The 25,659-nt window shown below is 45.1% G+C and overlaps 1 protein-coding gene across 1 annotated transcript in view; it reads left to right on the forward strand.

The window, feature by feature from the left end:
- The window catches only part of LOC119087269 (cardiomyopathy-associated protein 5-like), a 39,875-nt gene extending 21,505 nt beyond the window's left edge, over positions 1-18,370 (forward strand). Inside the window, exons 6-8 of the mRNA XM_037201997.1 lie at positions 1,197-1,370; positions 17,864-17,982; positions 18,225-18,370. Of these exons, the coding sequence (XP_037057892.1) occupies positions 1,197-1,370; positions 17,864-17,982; positions 18,225-18,370 (439 nt within the window). The remainder of the gene's footprint in view (positions 1-1,196; positions 1,371-17,863; positions 17,983-18,224) is intronic.
- The last annotated feature ends 7,289 nt before the right edge of the window (positions 18,371-25,659 follow it).

Here is a 25,659-nt window from a genome sequence, read left to right on the forward strand (position 1 = left end):
TAATTTAAAAAAACAAATCTTGAAAAAGAAGATATATGGGGTTTATTTTAAAAGATAAACTTTCTTTTTAAAAAGAAGCACACTGGAGTTTTAAGAGTTCATAGATGCTATCTGATGGAAACGGGATGTTTTCAGTTTGTTTACTAATTATTAGCATGAAAATTAGCTCATAAGTACCAGGAAGCCTGGCTTTCTCCAGGGAGTGAGAGCCTGTCAGTTGGCATCTCTCTGAAATGAAGTTATTGGGTAAAGACATAGAGCAAGTGAAGTACATTTGCTTGTATTAATCATTTTCTCATCTGTTCAAGGGAGAGAGGGAGTGCTGACTGAATAGCAACACTATGAAGTTAAAAATGCCTCCTTGCTGTCTCAGCCATTTCCCAGCACCTGAGCAACCCATGCAAACAAGGTCACTTGTCCATGGTTGGCAGTTTTCGCTGTGCTCCTGATCAAAATAATTACAGTCAGACAGAAAGAGGCCTTGAACTCACCTCCAGCGGCACCTGCAGCCAGGGAGACTGGAGCACCTCCCAAAGCCACTGGTCACGCTGCTCGGTTCTATACTCTGCTTGGCTTTGCCAGCTGTCCTGACATTTAAAAGCTGTGCCCCGTGGGGTCACTGTCACTAGCAAGGTCAGCTCATACTGGAATTCAGTTCTAGAAGGTTTGAAAGGCTAACTGGGTTGTACACTATAACCCGACCTTCAGCTGAGGCAGGTGGTCACCGAGTTGAGGCCAAGGTGAGCTACATAGTGAGCCCGTGTGCCAAAAACCCAAAATGTGAAACTTTCTGGAGATTCCATTTTTATATTTGCAGTTTGGGAAGAAGAACATTTGTAAGCATGTTCTCCCACCTGCCTCCATTGTATCCCTTCCATTTCCCTAAGGGCAGAAGTCATGGCATTTCTTTCTCCTGTCATTATACCCCTCATCACCTGATTCCAGACCCTTAAAAGACACAATGTGCCATATGTGCATGCATAAGACAGCAGGCATATGTCAAATGCATGCTGGAGGTTGGTGAATCCTGGGACATCTGGCCAGAATTAGGAGCATAAGGAGCAGATGGTATCTTAGTCAATTGCCAGCAGTTTCTGAAGATAGCCCCTGCCTAAAGGGCAGGTAAGGTTGATGCTCCTGGGGTAAAGGCTGGTGATTTCTGTGATAACCTTCAGCTGATCATCATTGCTTACAAGGATTCCCCTCCGTGCTGGGGGAGGAGCTGCCTGCCTGTGGCCAGCATTACTGGGAAACCACAGTCACAGACTGTCCAGCCTATCGACTCGGCATCTGCTCCAGCTCAGCTGTGAGGGCTGGTGCCCTGGACAAGGGGAGACCTCATGGTACATGCATTGCTCTGAGCCACAGAGGTAAGCTGGGGCCCTGCCTTCCTTAACTTAACCCAAAGGTCACTTACAGTGTCTAGGCAGGGACCTAATGAGGAGCTTGTCATGTCCTTGTCCAACTTCCAAACTAGGTAAGATAGCAAACATAAAGGGTGTGGCAGTTAAAGCATTCTCATTACCACAGAAACCAGACAAGAGGGCATCTTATATTCAACCTCATTACCCTACAGACCCAGCCACCCAGAGCCAGCAGCCTTCCTGCTCTGTGGGCTCAGCTTGGCTCTGGAGAGCAGAGAAGGGTGTTATGTCCCCTCACCAGCCAAGACAAAGGAAAAGAAGAATCTGGCAGTTTTTGCTTCTAAACTCATCCCAGCGTGGAGAGAAGTACCACTATGATGTTCAAAGGGCTCCCTCTACAGAGAAGGAATTGGCAGGGGTGAGAAAGAGATATCTCCCCAGCTCTCTGCCCAGCATCGACTTAGAACAGAAACTGACAAATTATAGTACATTGTCCCATGCTCAATTTTTGTAAATAAAGTTTTATTAGAAAACAGTCATGTTCATTTGTTTATATATTGTCTACGGCTACTTTTGCACTAATGTGGCAGATTGGAGAGACTGAATAGCTTCACATACCAAGATATTTTTTTTCCCTGTCTCTTTGTAGATAGATCTATCAAACAATGCCTGGTCTCTATTATTCATACTGTTTGGTGGGTGCATAGTCAAAGCCATTAACCTGTGTTAGACTCAAGGGCTCAGGTGACATGCTGTGATTTCAGTGTGCTTACAGGATGGTCTGATTCTCATCCTGGCCTTAGCCTTGATTCTGCTTCTATTGATTACTCTCCCTAAGTTTGTTAACCCTTTGATCGATTCTTTATGCATTTAGTCTATCTCAGAAGGCCTTGGTTTACCAGTCGTTGACATGCACTAAGGCTTAGTAAGGTTGAGGCCTGGCTACTACCTTTTAGGCTCGTAGGATCACATTAAGTCAGAGACAAGGAAGAGCTTGGCATTGTAATATGTCATCAAGCAGCAAGCATTATTCAGATGCAAGACTTTAAAAAGGAAGCTGTCCTTGGACACTCCTGCTTTGAGCTCTCAGAAAAGGCCCCCAGCCTGGATCTTGCATCTCTTCAGCTGCACATACCGGCTCACCCCACACATTCTACTTGACAGTTTGATTCTCTGAGATGGCTCATAAGGATGCCATCTCCAAGTGCTATTTAAAGTCACATTTCATTGAGTCAGAGCAATTATGGTTAATTGATATTCAGTGCTGCGCCACGCTGAAGGGCTCAGCCCTTGCCCAGAGTTAAAATCATTTAAGCCTACAGTTCACAGTTAGCAAATTATAGGAGCCCAAGGTAGGTGTTGATTTCATTCAACGCCAATCTTCAGGCTAGTAAGATGGTTCCATGGGTGAAAGTCCTTGCTGCGTAAGCCAGACAACCTGAGTCCAAGCTCCGGCACCCTTGGCCAAAGGAAAGAGCCATTGCCAAAAGCTCCTCCTCTGACCTCTGTGTATGGCACGCAGGCATCATGGCACACAAAGTGCCCCCCACAGTAGAGGTAATCATAATGATGGATGATGATGATAATGATGATGATGATCTTTTACATACTTTAGAACACAAACCAAAGGGTAGCTTCCAACCCTCCAATCACAAATTCCTAGGACTTTGTAGAAAACGGAGTTGTAGATTTTGTGACAAATTCTTCCTATAACTTTGGTCATTGGTTCTTTCAGTGTGGGCTTCTGGGAGGCAAATACACCTGCCTTTGTGGTTGCAGCACAGAGGCCAATCTCAGGTGCCCTTATTTCATGCTTTGATGGTGCCATATGAGGCCCCCACGACCTTCAGGATTCTGGAGAGTGACGCAGCAAGTCCTCCTGTGATTCTCAATTCTAGTTCAGTGACTTTAAACCAGCTCTATGGCTCTTGGTTGAACCTAAGCATGAAGATGGTCTTGGTTGCATTCTGAGCCCTTCTTAACTTTGCTGTATTGGTTCAAGGCCCCTCGTGTTCTTTGCCAGTCTTACCCTAACCATGATGCTGTGCCCACACTGCCCTGCCTGCCACAGCTAGAGAGAGTTTTTAAACATTATTTCATCATATCGTTCCCTCTTCTAAAATCAATCCACAGGTATCTCTGGTAGTATCAGAACTCAGGGTGGAGGGGCATTTATAGGACACAGAGAAGAAGGGAAACTAGGATGTAGTGGCCAGGCTTAGGGAGGGGAGAATTTGTTTCCTGTGTAAAAAGGGGTCTGGCTGAGCCTAGATCAGCTTGTGATCAGGATGATGGAAGCCCCAGAGCAGGCAGTCTGAGAATCATAGTCACAGTCAGACTTCTGGATGATTCTTATTTGAATAGAGATCAGCAGTCCCAAATAGGAACAGGCAAATGGGGGCGATGGGGCTCATGCCCAAGCAAGACTAAAGAAAACCAACTCTAGCAGAGGAATGCTTCCTTTTAGCCCCCGGTTTCTTTTCCCAGTCACTTGGCCTGCTTGATCTAGGACTGTGACAGCGTGTTAGACCTTGGCGGTAATGACACATGCCAAAGGAAGACTGTTGGCCTCAGCAAGGCTGGCGGGCAAAAAGAAAGAGGAAGGAGTCATGGTCTCACTACCCCCTTCAAAGGACTCCCCAGTGGCCTAACTTCCTTCTATGAAGTCTCATGTCCTGAAGAACCTACCATCTTCCATTGCACAGGCCGGTGACCAGGACTGGAGCACATAGGCCCGGGGAGTCAAAGGTCTGTGACAATCACATGTACCCTCCCTTAAGAGTACCGTGAGGAATGGTGCTGAGAAAGAAACAGTAGAAATGGGAATGTACTCCAGGTCCTGTCTGTGCTGTGGGACGTAGAAATATGAAGTAGGAATTCAGCTGACTATGGCAAAAGCTAATACCTGGAAGAAGCCAAGGGCCTTCCAGAGGACAAAGCCAAGGTTCAAGGAGTCTTGGTGATATTGGCTCTTAAATATTAAGCCTTTTTCCTGCAATGAATTTCTTGCGTGCTATTGTAGCTTTCCATTCCTAGAACAGTGTGGATTGATTGTTCTTTGGACATAGCTTTTCCATATGCAATTAAGGAATTTGGATAACAGTCACCCAGGAAAGGCTTCCTTCTTCCGGGCCTTTTGTTTTTCCTTTTCAGCATTAGAATCAGATGGCTGCCTTCTGTAATTCTCTCTCTTTAGCTAGCATCCAAGGCCAGGGCCTGCTCCAGACAAAAGCATTTTATCTGAGATACCTCTCAAACATCCAAGGACAAACAGCAGACAGACTAAGCATTCCAGACCACCTGTTAGTCTCCGGAATTAAGGTAAATATCCATACAGAGACACAGCCTAGGCCAGGCAGATGTTAGGTACATAGCTTTGCTTCTTGTGCAAATTAAGCTCAGACCCTCCTTTCATTCATATATATATATATATATATATATATATATATATATATATATATATATATAATATATCTCCTTAATGGCATCTCTAGACTTCCCTTTTGACTTTTAAGTTAGAACAAAAGGGTCTTTTGTGTACCAGGTACATCAAGCTGTGACACAGGCTGCCTAGCTACCCCCACCCTGCCAGAAAATGATGCAGCTGAGTTCTACAGAGACAGCTACGACTCCTAAAGAAACATAGGCAGTTTTATTTTAATCTTGATTTATACTAACATTGTGGACTCCTAACCACTTCTAGGAATGTAGTTTGAGCACATGAATTCCCTTTTTCTGATGTATTAACCGATTTAAACTCTTAGCTGACCCCACCTCCTTTAGCACTTCCCTTTTGGGTTGTAAAAGAAAAGCCTGACAGTCACTGCCTGAGGTTAACTCTTATCTGGCTTTATGACCCTGTAAGAATTCAAGCCTGGGTGACCTTGCTTTGGCCAAAGAATGCTGCTTTGTATGGGTCTATAACTGAGAATCTCAGAGACTTGAGGTGGGTAAAGGAACTAGAGAGGATTAAAGGAACGAGATGGAGGATGGAGACGAACCAGATGGGGAAGAATAGATGAAAGAATTAAGATGGAATTTAGAGAGAACAACAGAAAAATGAAGAGAGATATCAGGCAAGAAAGGAGCTAAGTATGAGAACAGAAAAGAAGCTATATAGATAGATGTTGACTCCGAAGAATAAAGTGTATGAACTAAAGAGCTTCATGTACTTAGATTCAATTGCTTTTCCTCAGATTAGTATCCCAGCTACGTGTAGCTCCTTCCCCAGGACTCTGGGAGAAATCTCCCCAGGGCAGGCACCTGAGGGGTATTTGATGCGTGGGACTGATGGAGTCAAGATTTTAAGGGATGTCTTTTTCTCTTGCCTCCATAATGGGGATTGCCTTGATACTGATTGGTGATTGGCCTTCTGGGAATATGGACTTTCCAAGCCACAGGTGAAGGGCATCAGTTCACTGGGTCATTCAGAATCTTCTAGACCAGTGGTTCTCAACATGTGAGTCCCAACCCTGGCAGGGGAAAGGGGAGTTCAAATGACCCTTTTGCTGGGCCACCTAAGACCATCAGAAAACAGATAACTTTATGATTCATAATAGTAGCAAAATTACACTTATGAAGTAGCAATGAAAATGAGTGTGGTTGGGGGTCACCACATGAGGAACTGTATTCAAGGGTGGCAGCATTAGGAAGTTGAGAACCACTGCTCTAGGCCTGTGTTGTACAGTAATACCTTCTACAATAATAGAAAAATGTGTCACAGCTATTCTCAAACTGTGGCTGGTAAGGCTGAAAATCTGAATTTTATACATTGTTAAAATGTTCATTTTTTAAGTGGCCAGATGTAGTTAGTGGCTACGATCCCTGTTTGGGACTGCTGGTCTCTATTCAAACAAGAATCACCAGAACTCCAATTCTTAATACCTTAGTGCCTGGCCTGGGGTCTCTGCCATCTTGAGTACACTACCAGATGTATGGTCAGCGTCCCACGTCCTCTCCAACCTGCCGGGCAGATGGCGACTGCTCCTTCCCTCATCCATGTCCATTCTGCTCCTGCTGCTATCCACTGAGCTTTCTCCTTCCTCTTCCCACCCACTCCTGTCCTGCCCATTCCTGATGGCCTAGTGTGAACTTGTCTGTCCCCACACCCCCCCCCCCCGAGGACCGAGAGAGAACTGTACGCAACATGCCTGCACAAACGTGTGAATATATTTGTTCTGGAGCGTGACATCAAAGCTCCCCTGGCTGCTGAAAACTTAGAGATAAAAGAGGGAACTCTGGGCAGAGCGGGCCTATTCAAAGCTTAAGTTGCAAAACTAATGGCATTACTCTTGAGCTTCATAAGGCCCTTATGTAAGTTACCTATAAATCTTTAAAAATGTAAATTAATACGTTGTATGGAAGCAAGCCCACAGTACTGTTTAAATACATGGCAGTCTCAAAGGAGTTTATTCAAAAGAATGACACACCATGAATCGGCAGTTAAAACATGTGGGCAGCTGGAAAGAATAGAATGTGGAGAAAAATCACAGGGAGGCACACGCTGGTTATTCTGGACTGCCCCTAATATGGAAGGAGCAGAATGGTTTGAATGTACTTCTGCTGGATGAGCTATGCATTTCAGCATCTTAGAAGGGCTCACCGTGAACTGAATTGACAAAGGACTTGATTATTCCCAAGTGATTTTTTTTTCCCTATCAAATCTTAAGGATTTCCAAAGGTTTAAAAATTGAATTTCTCATTCCGTTTCCTTTCAGTACAGTTTTTCTATAGTGCATCGTAAGCGAGGTACACGCGACTGAGCGCCCCGCCCGAGTAGGCATTCTGCTGACTACACCAACCAGAGACTTCATTTATAAACGCGGAGAGTGGACAGCTGCCTTTCATCGTGAGCATCGTTCAGTGAAGGCGTCCATCCCGCTTCGCCCTGGAGAAGCCTGGGAAATGTACCTGCATTGGGCATAGAGCCCCCAGATTCTGTCCGGCACAAGTGATCCTGAGCGTTCAGAGTTAGAAGAGTAAGAATCCAAGTTTGGGGTGAGAGCTGTTGTTCTCTCTTCTCTCTCTCTCTCTCTCTCTCTCTCTCTCTCTTTCTCTCTCTCTCTCTTCTCTCTCTTCTCTTTTCCTCTGTCTCCCACACACTCGCATTCACAATAGCAAAGAGTGGCCAGGTCAGCATGTGAGGAAAGCCGGGGACACCATCTGTAGTGGAGAGGCTGCAAACACAGCCTCCGCCTTCGTTCACAGTTGGAGTTGTTTCCTAAATTCAAAGGAGTCATACTGGACCCGGGAACCAAACCCAGAGAAATGGACTTCCGCCTGCTTTATCGTCAAACAAATCCCCCTCAGCCAGATCGGAGAGGAGGGAAGTTTAGTTAGTGGCACGGCACGTTCTTCTGACAAAGAGACATAGATTTCTCCACAAGAAAATGTCACCTCACTTCACTAAAGGGTAATGAATCCTAGTCATTAGAGAAAATGTTTTAGCTGATCTAAATTTACAATTAATTCTTTTATGATCATGTATGCGTGTAGAATATAAGCCCGACTTCTCTGAAAATTCAAATGTAGAAAAATACTAGATATCTGAGCTTTCCATTTTGTTAAATAAATGTCTAGAATCTTATAAAATAAAACTTATTGCATGAACTTATTGCACATAACTTAGTCCAACCTTCTGACAGGACACAGTGAGAGAAGATGCCCGTCACAAGCGAGGAGGTAGCGCTAATACTGATTCTCATTAGACAGTTTTGCACAGAGACTTTTTTAAAAAAATAAAAAATGCTCTCAGTCCCTAGAGCCTGGACAGTTGTTCAGAGTCAGCCATCAGGACGTATGTCTCTTTTCATGAAAAAATATGCTTGCTTGTTTTTTAGATAGTATCCTGAAAGTCCTCAAAATCTCCCTAAAGTCTGTGTGTGGAATTGCTGGACCTGGAAGGCATGCAGAGCTGATTGGTCTTGCTTTCCATGATGGCAATGTTTTAATTATATTTAAGGTTTTCTTTTAATATTATATACTCAGTTATTTTTGCTCCTTCCCTCCCTTCATTCCTCTGTCTCCCTCCCTTCGTCCTTCCTTCCTTCTTTCCTTTCCTTTCTTCCTTCCTTCTTTCCTTCCTCCCTCCCTCTCTCCTTCCCTCCCTCCTCCCTTCCCCCTCCCTCCCTTTCTTCCTTCCTTGCCTCCTTCTTCCTTTTTTTTTTTTTTTTTTAAATAGGATCTAGTCCTGGCTAGCTTGGAACTCACCCTGGAGACCAGGCTAGCTTCAGAGCTCGGCCTGCCTCATGAGTGCTGGGATTAGAAGCGTGTGACTCCATGTTGGCAGTTCAGTTATTTTCTTGATTTGAGAAATAACGTTTTACCTTTTTTTCTGATACATCCTAGACTATGTTCTTAATAGCTAGAGAATCCAGTCTGGACCTGGACCTGCCCTATAGAGCCCCTCAAAAGCCTTCGTTCACCTCATTTTCAAATTAGAGCAACTGTTGGCAAGATGGTTCCTGGTGAAGTTGAGGATAGCCTGCTGCCTGTGGTGAACGTCATCCTCACCTTTTCAAGGCTCAAAAGTGTTTGCCTTGGATTCTGACTGAGGAACCACATGCTATTTTTACTTTTTTCTTTCTTTTTGGTTTTCTGAGACAGGGTTTCCACCTGGCTCTGCCTCCAAAGTGCTGGGATTAAAGGCGTGTGCCAATGCCGGCCTGGCTTACTTTTTTTCAATGAGGACGTAAGTAGCTCCGAGACAATACAGTATAAGCAATCCCATGGGCTTCAGATTGTCTGTTTGTGTTCTCCGGATGTAGACCTAACACTAAGCATTACCTGTCCCCTAGCAGGTGATTCCAGAAGGGCGGTCAAGGAGTTGTGGAGAGGGAGATGGAAGCTCTGATGGGCAGTGATCTGGGGTCACTTGAGTTGGAAGTCCTCTAGAAGCCACATGGAACATGGCAGTGGCACATAACAAACTCTGGAGGTGGGAGTTTCCTGAGGGCACATCGTCTCGAAAACACGCTGCTTCTGACATGCATGACAGTTCATCTTAGCAAAAATATAATTAGTAAAGGAGTTTGTGAGAAAAGCAAAGGGGAATAATGCTGTGGTTATTCTCTCTCTCTCTCTCTCTCTTCTCTGTGTGTGTGTGTGTGTGTGTGTGTGTACGTACACTTGCCACATTGAGGGGGCATACTCTTCATCAAAACTAGAGAAAAATAGAACATGTTCCTATTGTTTTTCTGGGGCACTTCCCTAAAACCTAGCAAAGCTGACGTAGTGTCAGCCCTAGGTCCACAAACCAACACAATGCTTTAAAGACCAGACACCGTCACTTTTAAATGGCAGCGTTCTTTAGCGCTCACAGGCTTCTGAAATCCCTTCTCAGCCCACCGCTGAACCACCATGAACCAACACGTGTCCAGTTGCTGAAAGAACCCTCGAGCCCCCAACTGTTCTTGCTCATGGGACAGCTGTTGTTCCTGGTAGAGGTGTATCTATTACAGCCGTATAGAGAAAAGCTGGGCATACAGCGGTCCTGACAGCTTAGGTATAAGCATATTTATCCCCCCCCCCCACTGTTGGGTCATGTGGTTTTCACATTGTCTCCAGGCTTAAATCATCACCACTATGTGCTTGAGGCCTTGGGACCAGGAAGCTCAAATCCTTGTTCGTGGTGGTGAGATTCTAGCTATGCACCTAGCCCTAGCCTTTGAACCTCAGCTCTGACCCTCCCATGCTCTACCAAAAACCAAGTGAAGTTTATATATCCAGTGATTATCACTCAGTCACACTGTGCTCTGAAATGGCCCGTGGTTACAAGATTGTAGAATGTCACTTGTTTTCAGATGTTAGGGTCCATGCATTGCTCAAATGTCAGTAGCTCTGCAGAGATGCATGTGTTTAATTAAGAGTGGCTGAACTTTGGCTAGCAATGTATGGTGCTGTAGGCCTGAGTCCGGCTGCTGGAGTTCTTTAATAAATGCCATAAGTCAGACCAACACGAGGGCACAGCAGTTAGTGTGCTCGCTGCTGGATCGGATGTCTTGAGTTTGTTCCCCAGAATCCACATGGTGAGAGGAGAGGACCAATGAAAACCAACTTAAACAAGTTGTCCTCTGGTCTCCAAACGTGTGGCAGGTGTGATGTGCCTGTACTCACACAGACACATCCCTCCCCTATACACCCTCTAGTGCACATGCATGCACTAGAAAAAAAAACAAAAGCCAACCAAACAACAACAAACTCAACAGACTCTTGCCTTGGGTTCTAGATCCATGATGGAAACTGCTCCTGAGTGTGGGACGTCATTCCACAGAGATGCTTGGAGCCCAGCAGAGCATCCAGTGGAAAGCCAAGGGGCACGAATTTCAAGCCCCCTCTCATTGGCTCACTTGTTACATTTGAATACATTGGGTTAATGCATTTGATGAGAGGACATCTATGGTTAAATGAAGTCTAAAACAGAATGCTCTGAATGCTGTGACCAGGGTGACCCAGGAGGCTTTATTCTCCCATTCTTTAGAGACCCATTCCTTTCTATCCAAATTAGGTTATAGCACTATCCATATGATATTGTGCCTCCTAGCCCAAATTTCTAGATTTCCTGCTCATGATTCACATTCCTCCGATTCATCCTCTGCTTCCAGATTTCTCCTTCCTCACCTGGCCATTTCACCACTACTTCATTTTTCCCAGCCCGTTAGGTCAGCATGGTTCCTAAACATGGACATGGTGCCTTTGGGTATCTCACAGGACACTAACACAAAGCTGTGATTGACATAGCTTTAGGTTAAGACTTAGAGGGTATATATATCTGGCATCCTGCCTCACACCTTTAATCCCAGTACTCAGGAGCCAGAGGCAGGTGGAGCCTCCATGATTCAAGGCCAGTGTGATCTACAGAGTTCAGTTCCGGGACAGCCAGAGAGACGGGGTGCGGGGCGGGGGGGAGACTTGGGACCAGTAGGGGACATTTTCAAAGAACACAAACAGCCAGCTGACTGTTTAGCAACACTTTTGTTCAAAGTCCCTTCTGATCTTCTCTCCAGCCCAGCCTTCCTGCTGTAGCAAGCAGACCCAGCCCCCTCCAGTTCCCTTTGTGTCTTTACACTTCTAGCTTCTGCTCACTTGAGTTTCTTTTTTTAGGGCAGACAGTGGAACTGGGAAACATCAAAATGTACAAACCTCTCACTAGAATAGACATCTTTTATAAGAGCCTGAGAGCAAAATATGCCTTCCTTCTCTCTGCCTCTTTCATCTTGCCCAAGTCCGGGGCCTCTCAGAACTAAGAGGTGAATTAGAGCTATTCCTCATACTCAAAGACATTCCTCTCCCCAAGATGGATTTGGCCGTTAGCTCTTCGGATGGTTTAGAATCCCCTTCACACCCTGCTTTGGTGTTTTCACTGAGCCAATGATTGACTAAAAAAAATCTGTTCTCAGCCCAAGTGGACCTCCTAGGTTGCACTGAGTTGCCCCGATACCGTGAAGGACTTCACTCCTTGGAAGACATCAAAGAGAAGTGACAGCCTGCGTGTGACTCTGTGTGGCTTCAGGGGTTGCCATCACTGGGTGAGGAGGAGGTGAGGCAATGGAGACAGGGCGGACACGCTGACACATGCAGCCGAGCTTGTGTCTGAGGACTGTGCTCGCTCTGGTGAAGGGCACCAACTTACAACATCAGCCTGGAACCTTGGCCCATTTATCTAATACACAGCACTGAGGAGGCGGGTTTATTGTATATGGTTGAATGAGGACACAGGTTTAGCTGATTTCTGTAGGAAGTCTCTGCGGGGGGAACAGTCCCCTGGAGGAGACAGGCTGCTAGTTTCCACATGCACACTGTCAACATGGGTACTTGGCAGAGGAAGGTTCTACCATCCTTCTGAGTCTCAGAGCCTCACCCAGAGAAGGCTTTTCCACTCCTACAATCTAAAGCCATGAGGTCCTGACATTGCCGTGTTCATGTCAACAAAACACATTCACGACAGAATTTCATTGGTTCCTTACATGTTCACGTTACTTAAAAACTTTAGGGGAAGTATGTGAAATAACTACAAAAGGGTGGGGGGATGGGAAAGGAAAGCCACAGTCAGTTCATTCAGTACATTTACTGATGCTTATTGTGGTGGTGTGGGGGCGGGGGAAACGGGAATCGTTACATCAGGGATGTAGCTTTTCGGGTGTTTGTGTGCTGGGCTCTCAACATTAAAACAGAGTTTCCTAAAGGCACCCTGGCTGGCCTTTGCCAGGTCTCAGCCCTTGCAAAGAAAGGTCCAGAAAGGCCTCCTGTAAGCTGAGAGATGAAAAGGCACACATTGTCTCCCTCTCAGCTCTGTCCAGGAACCCTGTGGCCCTGTTCACTTCCTGCTTCAAAAGGAGCAGCCTCCCCACTCGCCTGGATGCTTTAGAACTCCTGGGGAAGCCACACCATTGTATCCAGGCTGATTTTGTGCTGAGCAGCGTGCTCGCCCTCCCTGACAAGGCAGGAACATGAAGACGGAGAGACACAGGCACAAAGGTCCCCATCATTTCAACTGCACCGTATTGTATGTAGTTCCAGGAAAGCGAGATGACGTTGTCATCCAGGGAGGTGGCTGGCCAAGCAGGGCCTCGGAGGTCTTCACACATGTATGCAAATGTGTGTACATATCCCATGTGTAAATATGTCTGAACTGTTCAATGTATGTGCATGTATGAAGTGTGTGTGCTCACTGGGGCTAGGAGAGTACAGGGTCAGAATTATCACTATAGGGCAGGGTGGGTTTTCCCACTGAAGATCCAGAAGCTGGATTTGTTAGTGTTCCCCAAATTGTCATGGTCCATGAGTCTCACCCACATTAGCCAACCCATGAAAGCTTAATAAATCAGAATGTCAATTGTGTGACTTGTATAAAATCAAAATGTCCAAGGTGGCTGCAGAAGATGTACCTGCTGGTCAAAGATTGACTCTTCAGGCCCCCGGGCTCCATTGCCTGTAGTCTCCCACCACCTCAGATCGCCTTCCTCTCAACTTCCACAGACCCTGGACAACTGGCTTATGCTCACACTGGAAGCTCCATGTCTGATGGTTGTTTGGTGGTCAAGGCAAGTTAACTGGATGATCTTCAATGGTCAGTGTTACTGAGCCACGTGGCCACGGGCCCAGATACATTTGTGTTTACTTGTCTCTGTTTGTTCTTCCTGTATTGGTACTGCGATCCCCTGAAAAAGTCATGTTTTGGGCATCCCCTATCTCTTCTGCCAAATTCTCACATCCACAATGATCTGCTTCTTAAAAATGGCCTTAAATAGAGACCCAGGTTGCGTATGAAAACTTGGTGGCTCAGCATTTGCCTCTCATGCAAAAGGCTCCCGGTCCAATAGCCTGCACTAAAAAAGAAGATAAAATGAGACCATGTCTAAGACTGCTATTTCTTCTTCACTCAGTGAATGCTTGAGATGAGTTTTGGACTCCCTGCCTCCTGCTTTTGATGTGAACAACCTCATGTCTGTCTCGGTGACTATTGCAGAAGATAGAACACGGTGTATTATGTGCAAATCTTCCTAGCTTATTAGTCAGAGGAGCTGTCCCTGCGAGATGTCATGTCCCATCTCGCTGTCTCTCACTTAGATTGACTACAGGTGGGTTTGTAATTGATGTGAGAGCAGCTCAGAGCTGAGCTCCTGTCGTCTCCAGAGATGTGGGTTATGGCTTTGCTTCCTAACTCTGTGGCTTTGGGCAAACTTTAGCCTCTCACAGACCTCACTATAAAAATACAGGATTAATCATAGGTATCATGTCATAAAGTTGTTCATGCATGTATGTAACAAACATTTACCAAGTGCAAGGAACCAGTGCCTAGAGCCGTAGAAGTGATCAAATAGATAGATATTCTTACTCCTAGGAGTCTAGTCCATGTTCCAGAGAGGAGGATAGACAGTGTGGTGGTTTGAATAAGAAACAGTCCCTATAGACTCGGGTATTTAGGCACATGGTCCCCAGTTGGTGGCAGTGCTTGGGGACCAAGTGAATTTTTGATTAAGGAAGTATATCACTGGGGGTGGACTTTGGGATATCATAGCTCAGTCCACTTTCAGCCCTCTCTCTCTGCTTCCTGTTCTTGGTTGAGGATGTGATCTCTCAGCTTCTACCTCAGCACTGGCACTATGCCTCTCCCACCATTATGGACTCTCCTTCTGGAACTGTAAGCTCGAATAAACCCTATTTATTGCCTCGGTTGTGGTGTTTGACACAGCAACAGAAAAATAACTAATACAGACAGTAAAGGAGATAAGTGAATAATCCATTTAATATCAGAAAGTGATATATGCTATAGAGAAAAATAAAAGATGGAAGTATTGTTATGACAAATGGAAAATGGATATATACATTACATATATATGCATGTGTATGTACACTTATTAGAGTGTCTGCATAAAAAAAAATACAGCTGTTCTTGATATAGCTGCAATTACAGAACATAGTGGACCCCTCAGAATACAACAATGTCTTCGTACTGTGGCATGTAATTAATCATACTATCCATGATCACCGTAATCCACCCCCCCCAAAAAAAAGGTAGTATTTTCCTGGTTCTACTAGTTTTAGAAATCTAGGAAACTATTTTGAACAGAATATAAATTATCCTTAATTTCATCACTCAGAGACAACCAGTGTTTGTATTTGGCAGGTATTATCCTGGGCTCTTCTCTTCTTTTGGACACATTTTTAAAAATGCAAATAAATTCATGTATATCACTGTTCTCTCTGTCATGAACCTCTCACGGCAGCCATGGGTTCACAGGTCTGTTTCATTGCTTAGATGCAGTCCATTGAGAAGATTCCATCTTAAATTACTCAAACTAGTTCTTCATGCTACACATCATTTCCATCCCAAGTTTCATTTCTAGAGAATTCTTTTCTGTTAAAGGCGCCTACCCCATTGTCTGGCCTGAGTATGCATTGGATTTGTCATGGGAAAGTATATATTGTTTCTATATTTACATGAATTTTAATTGCTTTTTATAGACACATTCAGGAAGAATGAGTAAAATGCTCTCAGGAGATAGTTCCATGGCAGCTTTTATTTACAGACTATTCAATGTGATTGAATTCGACTTTCAACTTAAATGATGTATTTTACATCTATCATGTCAGGATGCCACATTGGTTTCTGTTAGGTTGTCTTAATTAGGGTTTCTATTGCTGTAATGAAACACCATAACCCAAAGTGACTTGGGAGGAACAGGTTTCTTTGGCTCCCACTTTCATATCATGGTCCATCACTGAGGAAAGACAAGGCAGGACAAAAACAGGGCAGGAACCTGGAGGCAAGAGCTGATGCAGAGAGCCCTGGGTAGTGCTGCTGACTGCCGGCTCCTCATAAATCGCCTGCTTTCCTATAAAACCAAGGACCACCAACCCAGGGGTAGCACCGCCCACAATGAGTTGGGTGTCCCCACAGGAATCATCAATCAAGAAAACGCATCACAGGCTTTCCCCGCAGGCTAATCTGGTGGGTGGGAACATTTTCTCAACTGAGGTTCCCTCTTCCAAAAAGACTCTAACTTGTGTCAAGTTGACATAAACTAGCCAGGACAAGAATGAAGAAAAGTAAGATGTGGTCCTTGCCCTCAAGGAGTTCACAGTAGGCACACAAGTATCTGCAACAGAGCACGTAGATTAGAACAGGGAGATTCAGAATGGAAAGACCCTGTTGACATGAGGTAGAGCATTTGGGTGTCCTATGTGTGATTAAGACCAGTGGTGAGGAGAACAAGACAGGAAAAAAGTCTGTTTGTGGCATTGTGCCTCATGTGTGCTATACAAGGACCCTACCACTGACCTACCTCCCAGTCAAGAGTCAAGAAGGTCTCAATAGGACAATCGTGTGAGAGAAACAAGTGTGACTGATGTTTGGGGGAACTATCCTCCTCTGCACAGGGAACACATAAGGACATAGGACAACAGCCCTGAAGGGTACTTTGAGCCCAAATGTGTTTGTGCTTGGTTCAGGATTCCAGTAGGGTTAAAGAAAAGACCTCTGGTGTGTGAATGGAGTGGATGCAGAATGAGTCATTACAGATGTAGGCTGCTAGGAAGCCTCACAGACATGCAGTGATGACATTCTAAAGTAGAATACCAGTGAGGAGAAGGGAAGCCAGCGAACAGACTTCAGACCATTGTGATATGGGATCTATAGGTTGCCAGGGGGAGGCAAGAGCAGAGGCCCAGACCACACAGCCTTTGAATTTGGATTCTCAGAACTCTCCTGAGCTGAGAGCAAAGGACTGCAGTGTGGGAGAGAGATTGGTTCAGTTGGAGACATACTGAGTTTGGGATGAGTACAATCCATTTGTCTGTCAAAGCCAGGCTCATGGGTGAGCTCAAGGCCAGAACATATTCTGGATCTATACTAAATACCTCACCCAGCATTGTGCAGTTGGCATGATGTAATTCAACCTTTTCATCCTTGAGTTTCTAATGCTAAACGGTGACACTAATAGATCTACTCATCCTATTCCTTTAGCTGTGGTGAGGGCAGCACTTAATATGCACTATGCACTTAGAACGGTGTCTGGTACATAACAAGTACTCAAGAAATCTTAGCTTCTGTCAGCATGCTGAGTGACAAGATCCCTACAAAATCATCATAAGAGACAAATTATTTTCTGTCTCTTTGTGTTCTTTTAAAATTTATTCAGGGGAGAAGTTCTAAGTGAGAATATAGGCAGCAGAGCTCAGAGAATTTTTGTGATCTTTCTAGAAGCAATGTCTAAACAGACGCCCAATGGCTAACTAGAGGCTGACCAGTCAGAGTGGACAAAGACTGTCCCTGACAGTAAGTGGCAGCATGTCTGGGTGGGGGCCATCTGCGGAGGTCCCAGTGGGAGGTAACTGTGATAGTTAGCTTTGATTTGCCACTTGACTGGATTGGAAATGCCTAGGGACTAGGGGAGCACACTTCTGGGTGTGCCTGGGAGGACTTTCCTGCCAGGATTAACTAAGGGTGTGGGTGGCTCCTTCTCTTTGCCTGAGGACCCAGTTGTAATTAAAGGGAGGAAGAGGGCAGTGAGTGCAGACTCTCCCTTCCCTGTTTCCTGGCTTCAAGAGGTGGCTGCTCAGTTCTGCCAGGCCCCTTCCCACCCTGATGAATGGAAATCTCTCTGGAATTGTGAGTCCACGTAAACCTTGGCCCCTCACATTGCTTTTTGTTGTTGTTGTTATTTTCTCACAGCAATCAAGAATCTGACGAATCCAGTGATCTTTGGGGTGTCTGTGGAGGTACCTGGAAGGGACTGTGCAGGGAGTAGTTGTGAGGGGTAGCTGTGAAGGTCCCTGTAGTGAGTGATAGTTTCTCTGCACAGGTCAGGTTTTGGAAGAGGCCCCTCCCACCAAGTGAGCAGGAAAAAACATACTGTTGACAGTGAATTCTGAAAAGATTACTGTTTCTTTTTGAACACCATTTCTCTGTCTCATAACTTAAAGCTACCGCCTACCAACTTCCTGCTTTTAGCCTCTGGAAAATTCTAGGGCTCCTTAAAACAGTTCTTGGGTTACAGGTCAGGGGGAGGTAAATGTGTCCTTTTGCTCCGTGAGCGGAAACTCTACTGGAATTTGCTTGCTGAACACCAGGTCTTCTCAGATGGAATGATAAATGGAGAAGGATCGAAGGCCTGGGGTCAGGCATTCTCATTCAGTGAGGGTTATAGCCTTCAGTCTGCTCAAAACACTTGCTATTTCCAGAGTCGCTTTCTTCAGAAGTGTTGATCAATGCTACCTTTCTGGAAATCAATTCTGTCTTGAAATACAATTTACACTGTCTATTACTTCGTCTTCTTTTAGTGAATTAAACTCTAACCAAGCTTATTTCTTGGTTTGCATTTTCCCCTTAATTATTCTGAGCTATGCTCTCCTCCGCAGAGCTCCAGAAAATGGATAAAATATGCATTGAGTGTGGCGCAGCAGCGACAGACACCCACACGGCAAACCCGGCTGTGTGGGATGCTGCCTCTCTCGCAAGTCATCTCAGGTCAGAAACACCTCTGCTCCCAGAGAGTGCCATTTAGAGACCCCCCACTCCCCAGGCCTCTCACTCATTTCAGGAGAGTCGTGGAGCAGTCCATGGTTCTGCATCCCCTCAAGAATAGGACCAGGACTCTTTTTCTGCCCCTAGAGGAATCCAAAGGATTCTCTGATTATTTAGCCTGACAGGAAACCCAATGCACCATTTCCACAGAATTTCAAGCTTAGAGGAGTGTGGTGTATTATGTTCCCCAAAATATTGTGTACCTTAATAAATTTATCTGGGTCAGGAACAGAAAAGCCACTAGTTAGGCAGTGATAGCACACGCTTTAATCCTAGCATTCCAGAGGCAGAAATCCATCTGGGATCTCTGTGAGTTCAAGGCCACATTGGAAACAGCCAGGCATGGTGACTCACGCCTTTAATCCCAGAAAGCCAGCCTTTAATCCTAGGGAGTGATGGTAGAAAGCAGAAAGGTATATAAGGCGTGAGGACCAGAAACTAGAAGATTTTGGCTGGTTAAGCTTCAGGCTTTCGAGCAGCAGTTCAGCTGAGACCCATTCCGGATGAGGACTCAGAGGCCTCCAGTCTGAGGAGACAAGACCAGCTGAGGATCCGGCGAGGTGAGATAGCTGTGGATTGTTCTGTCTCTCTGACCTTCCAGTATTCACCCCAATAACTGGCCTCGGGTTTGATTTTATCAATAAGAACTTTTAAGATTCCTGCTACAGAGGAGTTTGCTTCTTTATCATCTAATTAGCAAAAATTCTTTTAAAAATAGCATTAGTACATATCACTGTGGGACCCTAGGAAACAGCAAAGAATTTCGGTGGTCAACATGACAAGTGACCTCTATGCCACAGACATAGACTAGTGGCATGTTCTTTGAAGGTGTTTGGTTTTTTGCCTGTCCCTTCCCACAATACAGATGCAAGGCCTCCATTGTCACGGACATCTTGGCACCCTGAAGATAAAGTTCACACACTGATTGTGAGGGAGCATGAAGGCTTCTAAATGATATTATGGAGACATCCCTCTGGTTGTCCACTGCATGTGTCTAAACTTCCTGTTGTCTGACAAAAACAGAGGAACAAAATATGATGGACTTGATTTGTGTTGTTGTGATTTGAATGTGAAATATCCTCCATAGGTCATGTGACTGGACACAGTTTTCAGCTAGGATATGCTGTTCTGGGATTTGGAACCGACAGGTGGAGGGTCAACTGAAAAACTGCCTTTGGGGTTACAGACCAGCCTTGCTTCTGCCCATAATCTGCTTTGTGGTTGACTACCATGATGTGACCAGCTGCCACAAAATGAAGCTCTTCAGTCATCATTCTTTCCCAGCCCTGATGGTGAAATACCCTGAAAGCAGGAGCCGATAGACAGACAGACAGACAGATGATAGACAGATGATAGACAGATGACAGATACACAGATAATAAAGATAGATGATAGATAGGTAGATCCTCCCTTAAGTTGTATCTTGACTTAGGATGGAAAAATTGACTGGTGCAGGCTGATGTGAGCTGCCACTCAGGAGAGAGAGAGAGAGAGGCGGGGGGGGGGGGGCAGGATTGAGCTGTGCCTTACAGGTTCTACCAAGTTTTAAAGGGAAAAACCACAAGTGGGGAGGTGGTTGTCCCAATTCAGACTGGTGCAGAGGTGATCAGCTAGGCGTTGTGTGAAAGGGTATTGGACAGGGTACAGGTGATGCAGTATTCAGGGATGGAGGGAAAGGGACAAGAACAAAGACATTGAGGGAAAGGAACAGGAGTGGGTGGGAGACCTTGCTGTCACTGAGAAAAAAAATTGAAAGCCAAAACCATACTGTGTGATTCTCTTCAGATACAGTTCAAGAACAGATGAAGTGAATCTATGGTTACTTTGGACTCTAAGTGGTCTCGGAGGGTGACTGGAACTTCTGCTTGTGACGCTGATGGTTTCCCCTTGTTTTGAAAAGTGTTTACCCACATATTAGCTATGACGACTTTGTTATGCTCTAAGTCTCTGAACATACAATTATTCAAGACTACGACGTTCTGCTTTCCTGGAAACCATGCCCTCAGCAGAACTGCAAGAAGCCTGTGCGTGGTGCAAGCTCATTGTGGGGAGTCATGACTGAAGTCCAGTCTCTGGTGTCCTTCTGGACTAGCACTCTGGGATCCCCCAATCTTTTGACGATTTGATTTTTATTTTTCCACAAGTTAAATGAATTCCAGGTCATCACAATAGCTTCCTTTTAAAATTGTATGGTCAGGAAAGTACATCAGCTCTTGACTCTGCAAGGATTACTGTTATGAGCACTTTTGCACATGAACGTTTTGTGAGATGCACACACGTTCTCTTGGGCAGTCACTGGGGCGGACTGGGGCTGTGTCGGGTCTCCGCTCAGCCTCAGGGGATCCTGCCAAGGAGCCGCCAGAGTCGCACCGACTCTGTCCCAACCAGAGGAGTGTGGGCGTTCCAGTTGCTTCACATCTCACATTCTTGCTGTCACTTGGTGCTGCTGGTCGATCGTTATCTTAAATGGATGGATATGGAGAGGACCACACTGTTACCGCTCAGATTTACATCTTCCTTACAGTTCTGTACACTGAGCACCCTCGCACAGATGTATTCGGCATCTGCCTTTTAAGAAGCATTCTTGCCCAACCTGTTTGCTCATTTTCTGTCACTCCTCTTTTTAGTGGAATTTCAGTTTATATTCTGAATGTGAATCTTTTCCTTCGTATGTGCGTATGAGCATTTTCCTCATTTCAATTTCCAGCTTCCTAATGATGTTTTATGATAAACGGATGTTTTTTTATCTTGGCAAAAATTCAATTTATCTTTTTTCCTTTATGATTTGATGTTCTTACATTTAATTTAAGAAAGTTCTGCCTATTGTATGACCATGGGGATATTAATATGTATTTCCCTTTTAAGGTTGTTTTAGTTTTCACATTTAAGATACATATATTTTTTCCTCATGTATATTAGGCTCATGTTATATTTTTGCATATGGTGTGAAGCAAAGGTCAAAATGGATTTTTAAATTATGGGTGGAAAGACCAGCCCTTGTTTATAAAAGACTACTGCTTTCTCCTCCTCCTCCATATTTGTTTATTTAATATGTATGCATAGTGTACCTGCATGTATGTCTGTGCACCATACCCACAGAGGCCCCTGGAACTGGAGTAACACATGGTTGTGAGCCACTGTGTGGGGGCTGAGAATCAAGCTCAGGTCCTCTAGAAGAGCAGCCAGTGCTTTTAACCATTGAGCCATCTCTCCAGCCATAACTGCTGCTTTCTGAATGCAGTAGTTACTTTTATCACAAGCATGTAAGACACTTGATCTGTTCTAACTTTATTTATAGGCAGTTCTGGGGCTGAGTCCAGGGCTTCCTGTGTACTAGGCAAATGCTCAACCACTGAACTATATACATCCATCACGAGTTATTTCCTGCTAGTAGAAGCCAGAGACTAACATTGGTATAGAGTATGAGTTTATATATCTTTATATTTTTCCGCATATCTTTAAGTAGTTCCAAGAATACAGTTTTAAATATGTGTCTAATAGTCTACCACAAATCTATGCAATCATTCCCTTGATAGAGATATGTGTCCTCTAACTTTTATTCATAATAGGTGATTCAAAGGTGCTATCCATTTTGGTAAATATTTGCATGCACATGTCATTACTTCCTGTAAGTGAGCTCCCAGAAATGCACAGAATCTGGGGTGGGGAGCTGGTTCAACTGGTTAAGAATGCTTGCCGTGTAAGCACACAGGCCTGCGTCTGGTTCAGAACCCAGCATCTGTGTCAAAAGCTAGGCTTGGCCACACACGTGCCAGAACCCCAGTGGGGTAGAGTTTGAAGAGAAGGAGGTGGAGACGGGCAGATGGCTAGGGTTGCTGAGCCACCCGCAAAGCTCCACATTCAGTGAGAAACCCTGTCTCAGTGGAATAAAGCAAAGAAAGAACCAGGCACCCAATGTTGCCCCCCCAACCCGCCACCTCTGTGCATGTACCCCCACACACATATGTGCACATATCACACATAGACACACATACACACACACAGAATTTTTAAAATATTTGATAATATTTTAAGTAATAAACTAGAACAGAGTTAAACCCCCACTGAAGGTACACGTGGTAAACGCATGTTTGAAATCTCTTATTCTGCAGCTGAGAAGCCAACACGCTCCCTTTTCAAACACAAATATATTTACTTAACTTTTCTTCCAACAAACTACGGGATTTTTCTAATGTTTACACAGGCATTCCACAGATTGGAAATTACTCAGTCTAAATGTGAGGTTAGCTGTCCTGAGAAACGATTAAAAACTTCCAGGAGCTGGAGAGACGGTTCAGCAGTTAGAGTACTTGTTGCTTTTATGGAGACCCAGGTTCAGTTCCAGCACCCACATGATGGCTTACAACCATCTGTAACTCTGGTTCCAGAGGTTATGACACCCTCTTCTGGCCTTTGGAGGCACCAGGCATGCATGTGGTACACATACATACATGCAGGCAAACACTCACACACATAAAAGAAAATAAATCTAAACAAGAAACCCAACATTTTTGTGGACTTTTGTGTTTTGCTTTGTTCTGGCATTTTTATCTTATTGGTCTCTTGCTTGTTTGTGTTTTTGTTTTTGTATTTCTTGTTTTGTTTTTGAAAGAGAGAGAACACAAAGTTGGGTAGGGGTGGGAGCATCTGGAGCAACTGGGGAGGGGAAAACATGATCAAAATATAATGTATTAAAAAACAAGTACAAAGTAATGCAACATACAAGACTGCCTATGGTTTCTTGTACTTGCCTCCTCAAAATTCAGGTAACAGCGAGGAACGCAGCGCTGGCACTCAGCACGCGCCCTCGTGCCCTCGATGTTCTTCCGGTTCATGGGTTCCTCCCCTTCCTGTCACCTGTCACCATCTTCCTTGATTTCCAGGCTCACGCAGGGGCGAGAGTGAAATGGAAACACCACAGGGCTTGGGAGGGATGAGTTCTTGAGGAGGAAGGCCTCTCGGAGTCTCCTGGGGTGTAGAGAATGGAGATGGCCGGTTAACACTCCACAGAGCTTTCTGCTCCACACTTTAGCTTAATTAAAAAGAAAGAGGAGATGAAAGAGGAGAGGCAGGGTGTGAGGACAGGAACCGTCTCTCAAGGACCCCTGTCTTATAGGGAAGACTGTGAGTCACTGTGGTCACCTGCCAGGCCGGACTCCGAGGCAGAGGACCCACGCCGGCTGTTCCTTCTGAGTCAGAGATGGGACTCTCTTGGTTGCCATGGTGACGGAGGGCTTCATGGGAGGTGCCCACTTATCTTTACAAGGATTTATTCTTCAGAGCAAAGTCAAGATTACATCCCTCCGGAATCAGGGGAGGGAGCCTTTGTGTTTTGACACGCTTACCGGGGTCACGTGAGAGCATTGCGCCTGTCTCCCTCGGCTTGCTGGTCTACCCGCCGCCTGGGCTGGTGAGGGTCTGAAACACAAGCTCATGGTTTAGGGCATGCGCCTTCCTTTCTCAGTGTGGAAGGCGACGGAGCAGCCAGTGACCCCGAGCACAAGCGTACAGGTGTACATCCTCGGGGACGCCTGTCCGACACTACAGCTCTAATGCGAGCCTTCCTGAGCAAGCAAGATGGATGAAGGCCATCATTAAATGAACATCTCTGTTCTCATGGTTTTGTTTTATTGTGGTGTGCATGTGTGTATGTGTGTATATGGTGAGTATATGTGTATGTGTATACATGCATGTAGTGCATGAATATACGTGTGTATATGTGAATATGTGTATAGGCATGTGTGTGGGTATGTATGTGTTGTGTACAGGTAAGTGTACGTGTGTATGCATGTGTATGTATATTGTGTGGCATTGCATATATGTATATGCATGTGTGTATGTGTCTATATGTATGTGTGTATATGCCTATGTATGCATGCATGTATGTTGTGTATATGTGTATACGTGAGTGTATTTGTGTTTGTATGTGCATGTGTGTGTGTATATGCATGTGTGTGTATATGCATGGTATTCATAGGTGTGTATGTATATGTATTTGTGTTATATGTGTTTATGTGCATCTGGTTGTGTGTATGTACATGTGAGTGTGCTGCCCTTGTTCCTTATTAGTTTTTACTTTCTTGTAACATTACTTTGAAAAGCTTCCAATTTTGTCTTGGTCAAACAAATTTGCAAGAGAAATGTCTGAGGGGCTGGGAAAGATCAGCCAATGAAGTAGTTCTGTGTGCTTGCACCCAGGATCCCTGGGGGCCAGCCAGCCCACTCTAATTGGTGAGCCACAGGTCCAGTGACAGACTGAACCTCAAAAGTCAAGGTGGATGGCTCCGAAGAACAACACCTGAGGGTGACCTCCGGCTCCCGCTCTACATACACAGGTGCACACGCCACACACAGAAACATCTACACATTCACAAAAGAAAGAAAAGGTCTGTGACTACTGCAGGGGTGAGACCAGTGTGGTCGAGGAGTCGGACAGGAGGACCTGAGTAAGGCTGCAGCTGAGCGTCGCCAGCCAGGTCTTCATGTCGATGTGGGGAGCCAAGGATGCCCTTTGGTGGCTGAACATCCTCGAAGCTGCAGTCGGGTTCTTCTCGTGGTATCAGAATGAATCGCCAGGACATTTCCCTAATTGCCCCGCAGAAGCACTAATGAGGGATCCCATTTGTGCTCAGAAGACCATGGTTTCATTTAATGCCATAGCTACCTGGATTATGATGTTACTTGCTCCCTACTTGCCCCTGCCCCACACACCTTGTGAACTTTTCAAGATGGTGGAAGAAATACCCCAGCCACTATGATCTGGAGGGAGAAAGTTCACCTTCATGAATATGTGAATTATCTTGTGAATATTTGTAAAATTCCTTAAATCTTCTGCTACCTCCCCCAACCCCGTCTCCTTGAGGTTAGTCTACCCCCCAGTCCCCACCCTGTGACAGGTTGGACTGCGGCTCAGACTAAGCCCAAGCATAAGTCAAATTACTAAACTTTCTTATTAATAAAAACCCAGAGCCAGATATTGGGTTAAAACTGAGAGATCAGCCGGGCGGTGGTGGCGCACGCCTTTAATCCCAGCACTCGGAGCAGAGCAGGCGAATCTCTGTGAGTTCGAGCCAGCCTGGCTACCAAGTGAGCTCCAGGAAAGGCGCAAAGCTACACAGAGAAACCCTGTCTCGAAAAACCAAAAAAAAAAAAAAAACAAAAAAAAAAAACCAAAAAAAAAAACACTGAGAGATCAGAGAATAGACAGACCACAGCCAACCTCACCTTACTGACACCTCAGCCTCCAAAAAGACCTACTTCCTGTATACC

The sequence above is a fragment of the Peromyscus leucopus genome, unplaced genomic scaffold (assembly GCF_004664715.2).
Source record: "Peromyscus leucopus breed LL Stock unplaced genomic scaffold, UCI_PerLeu_2.1 scaffold_785, whole genome shotgun sequence".
NCBI classification, from domain to species: Eukaryota; Metazoa; Chordata; class Mammalia; order Rodentia; family Cricetidae; genus Peromyscus; species Peromyscus leucopus.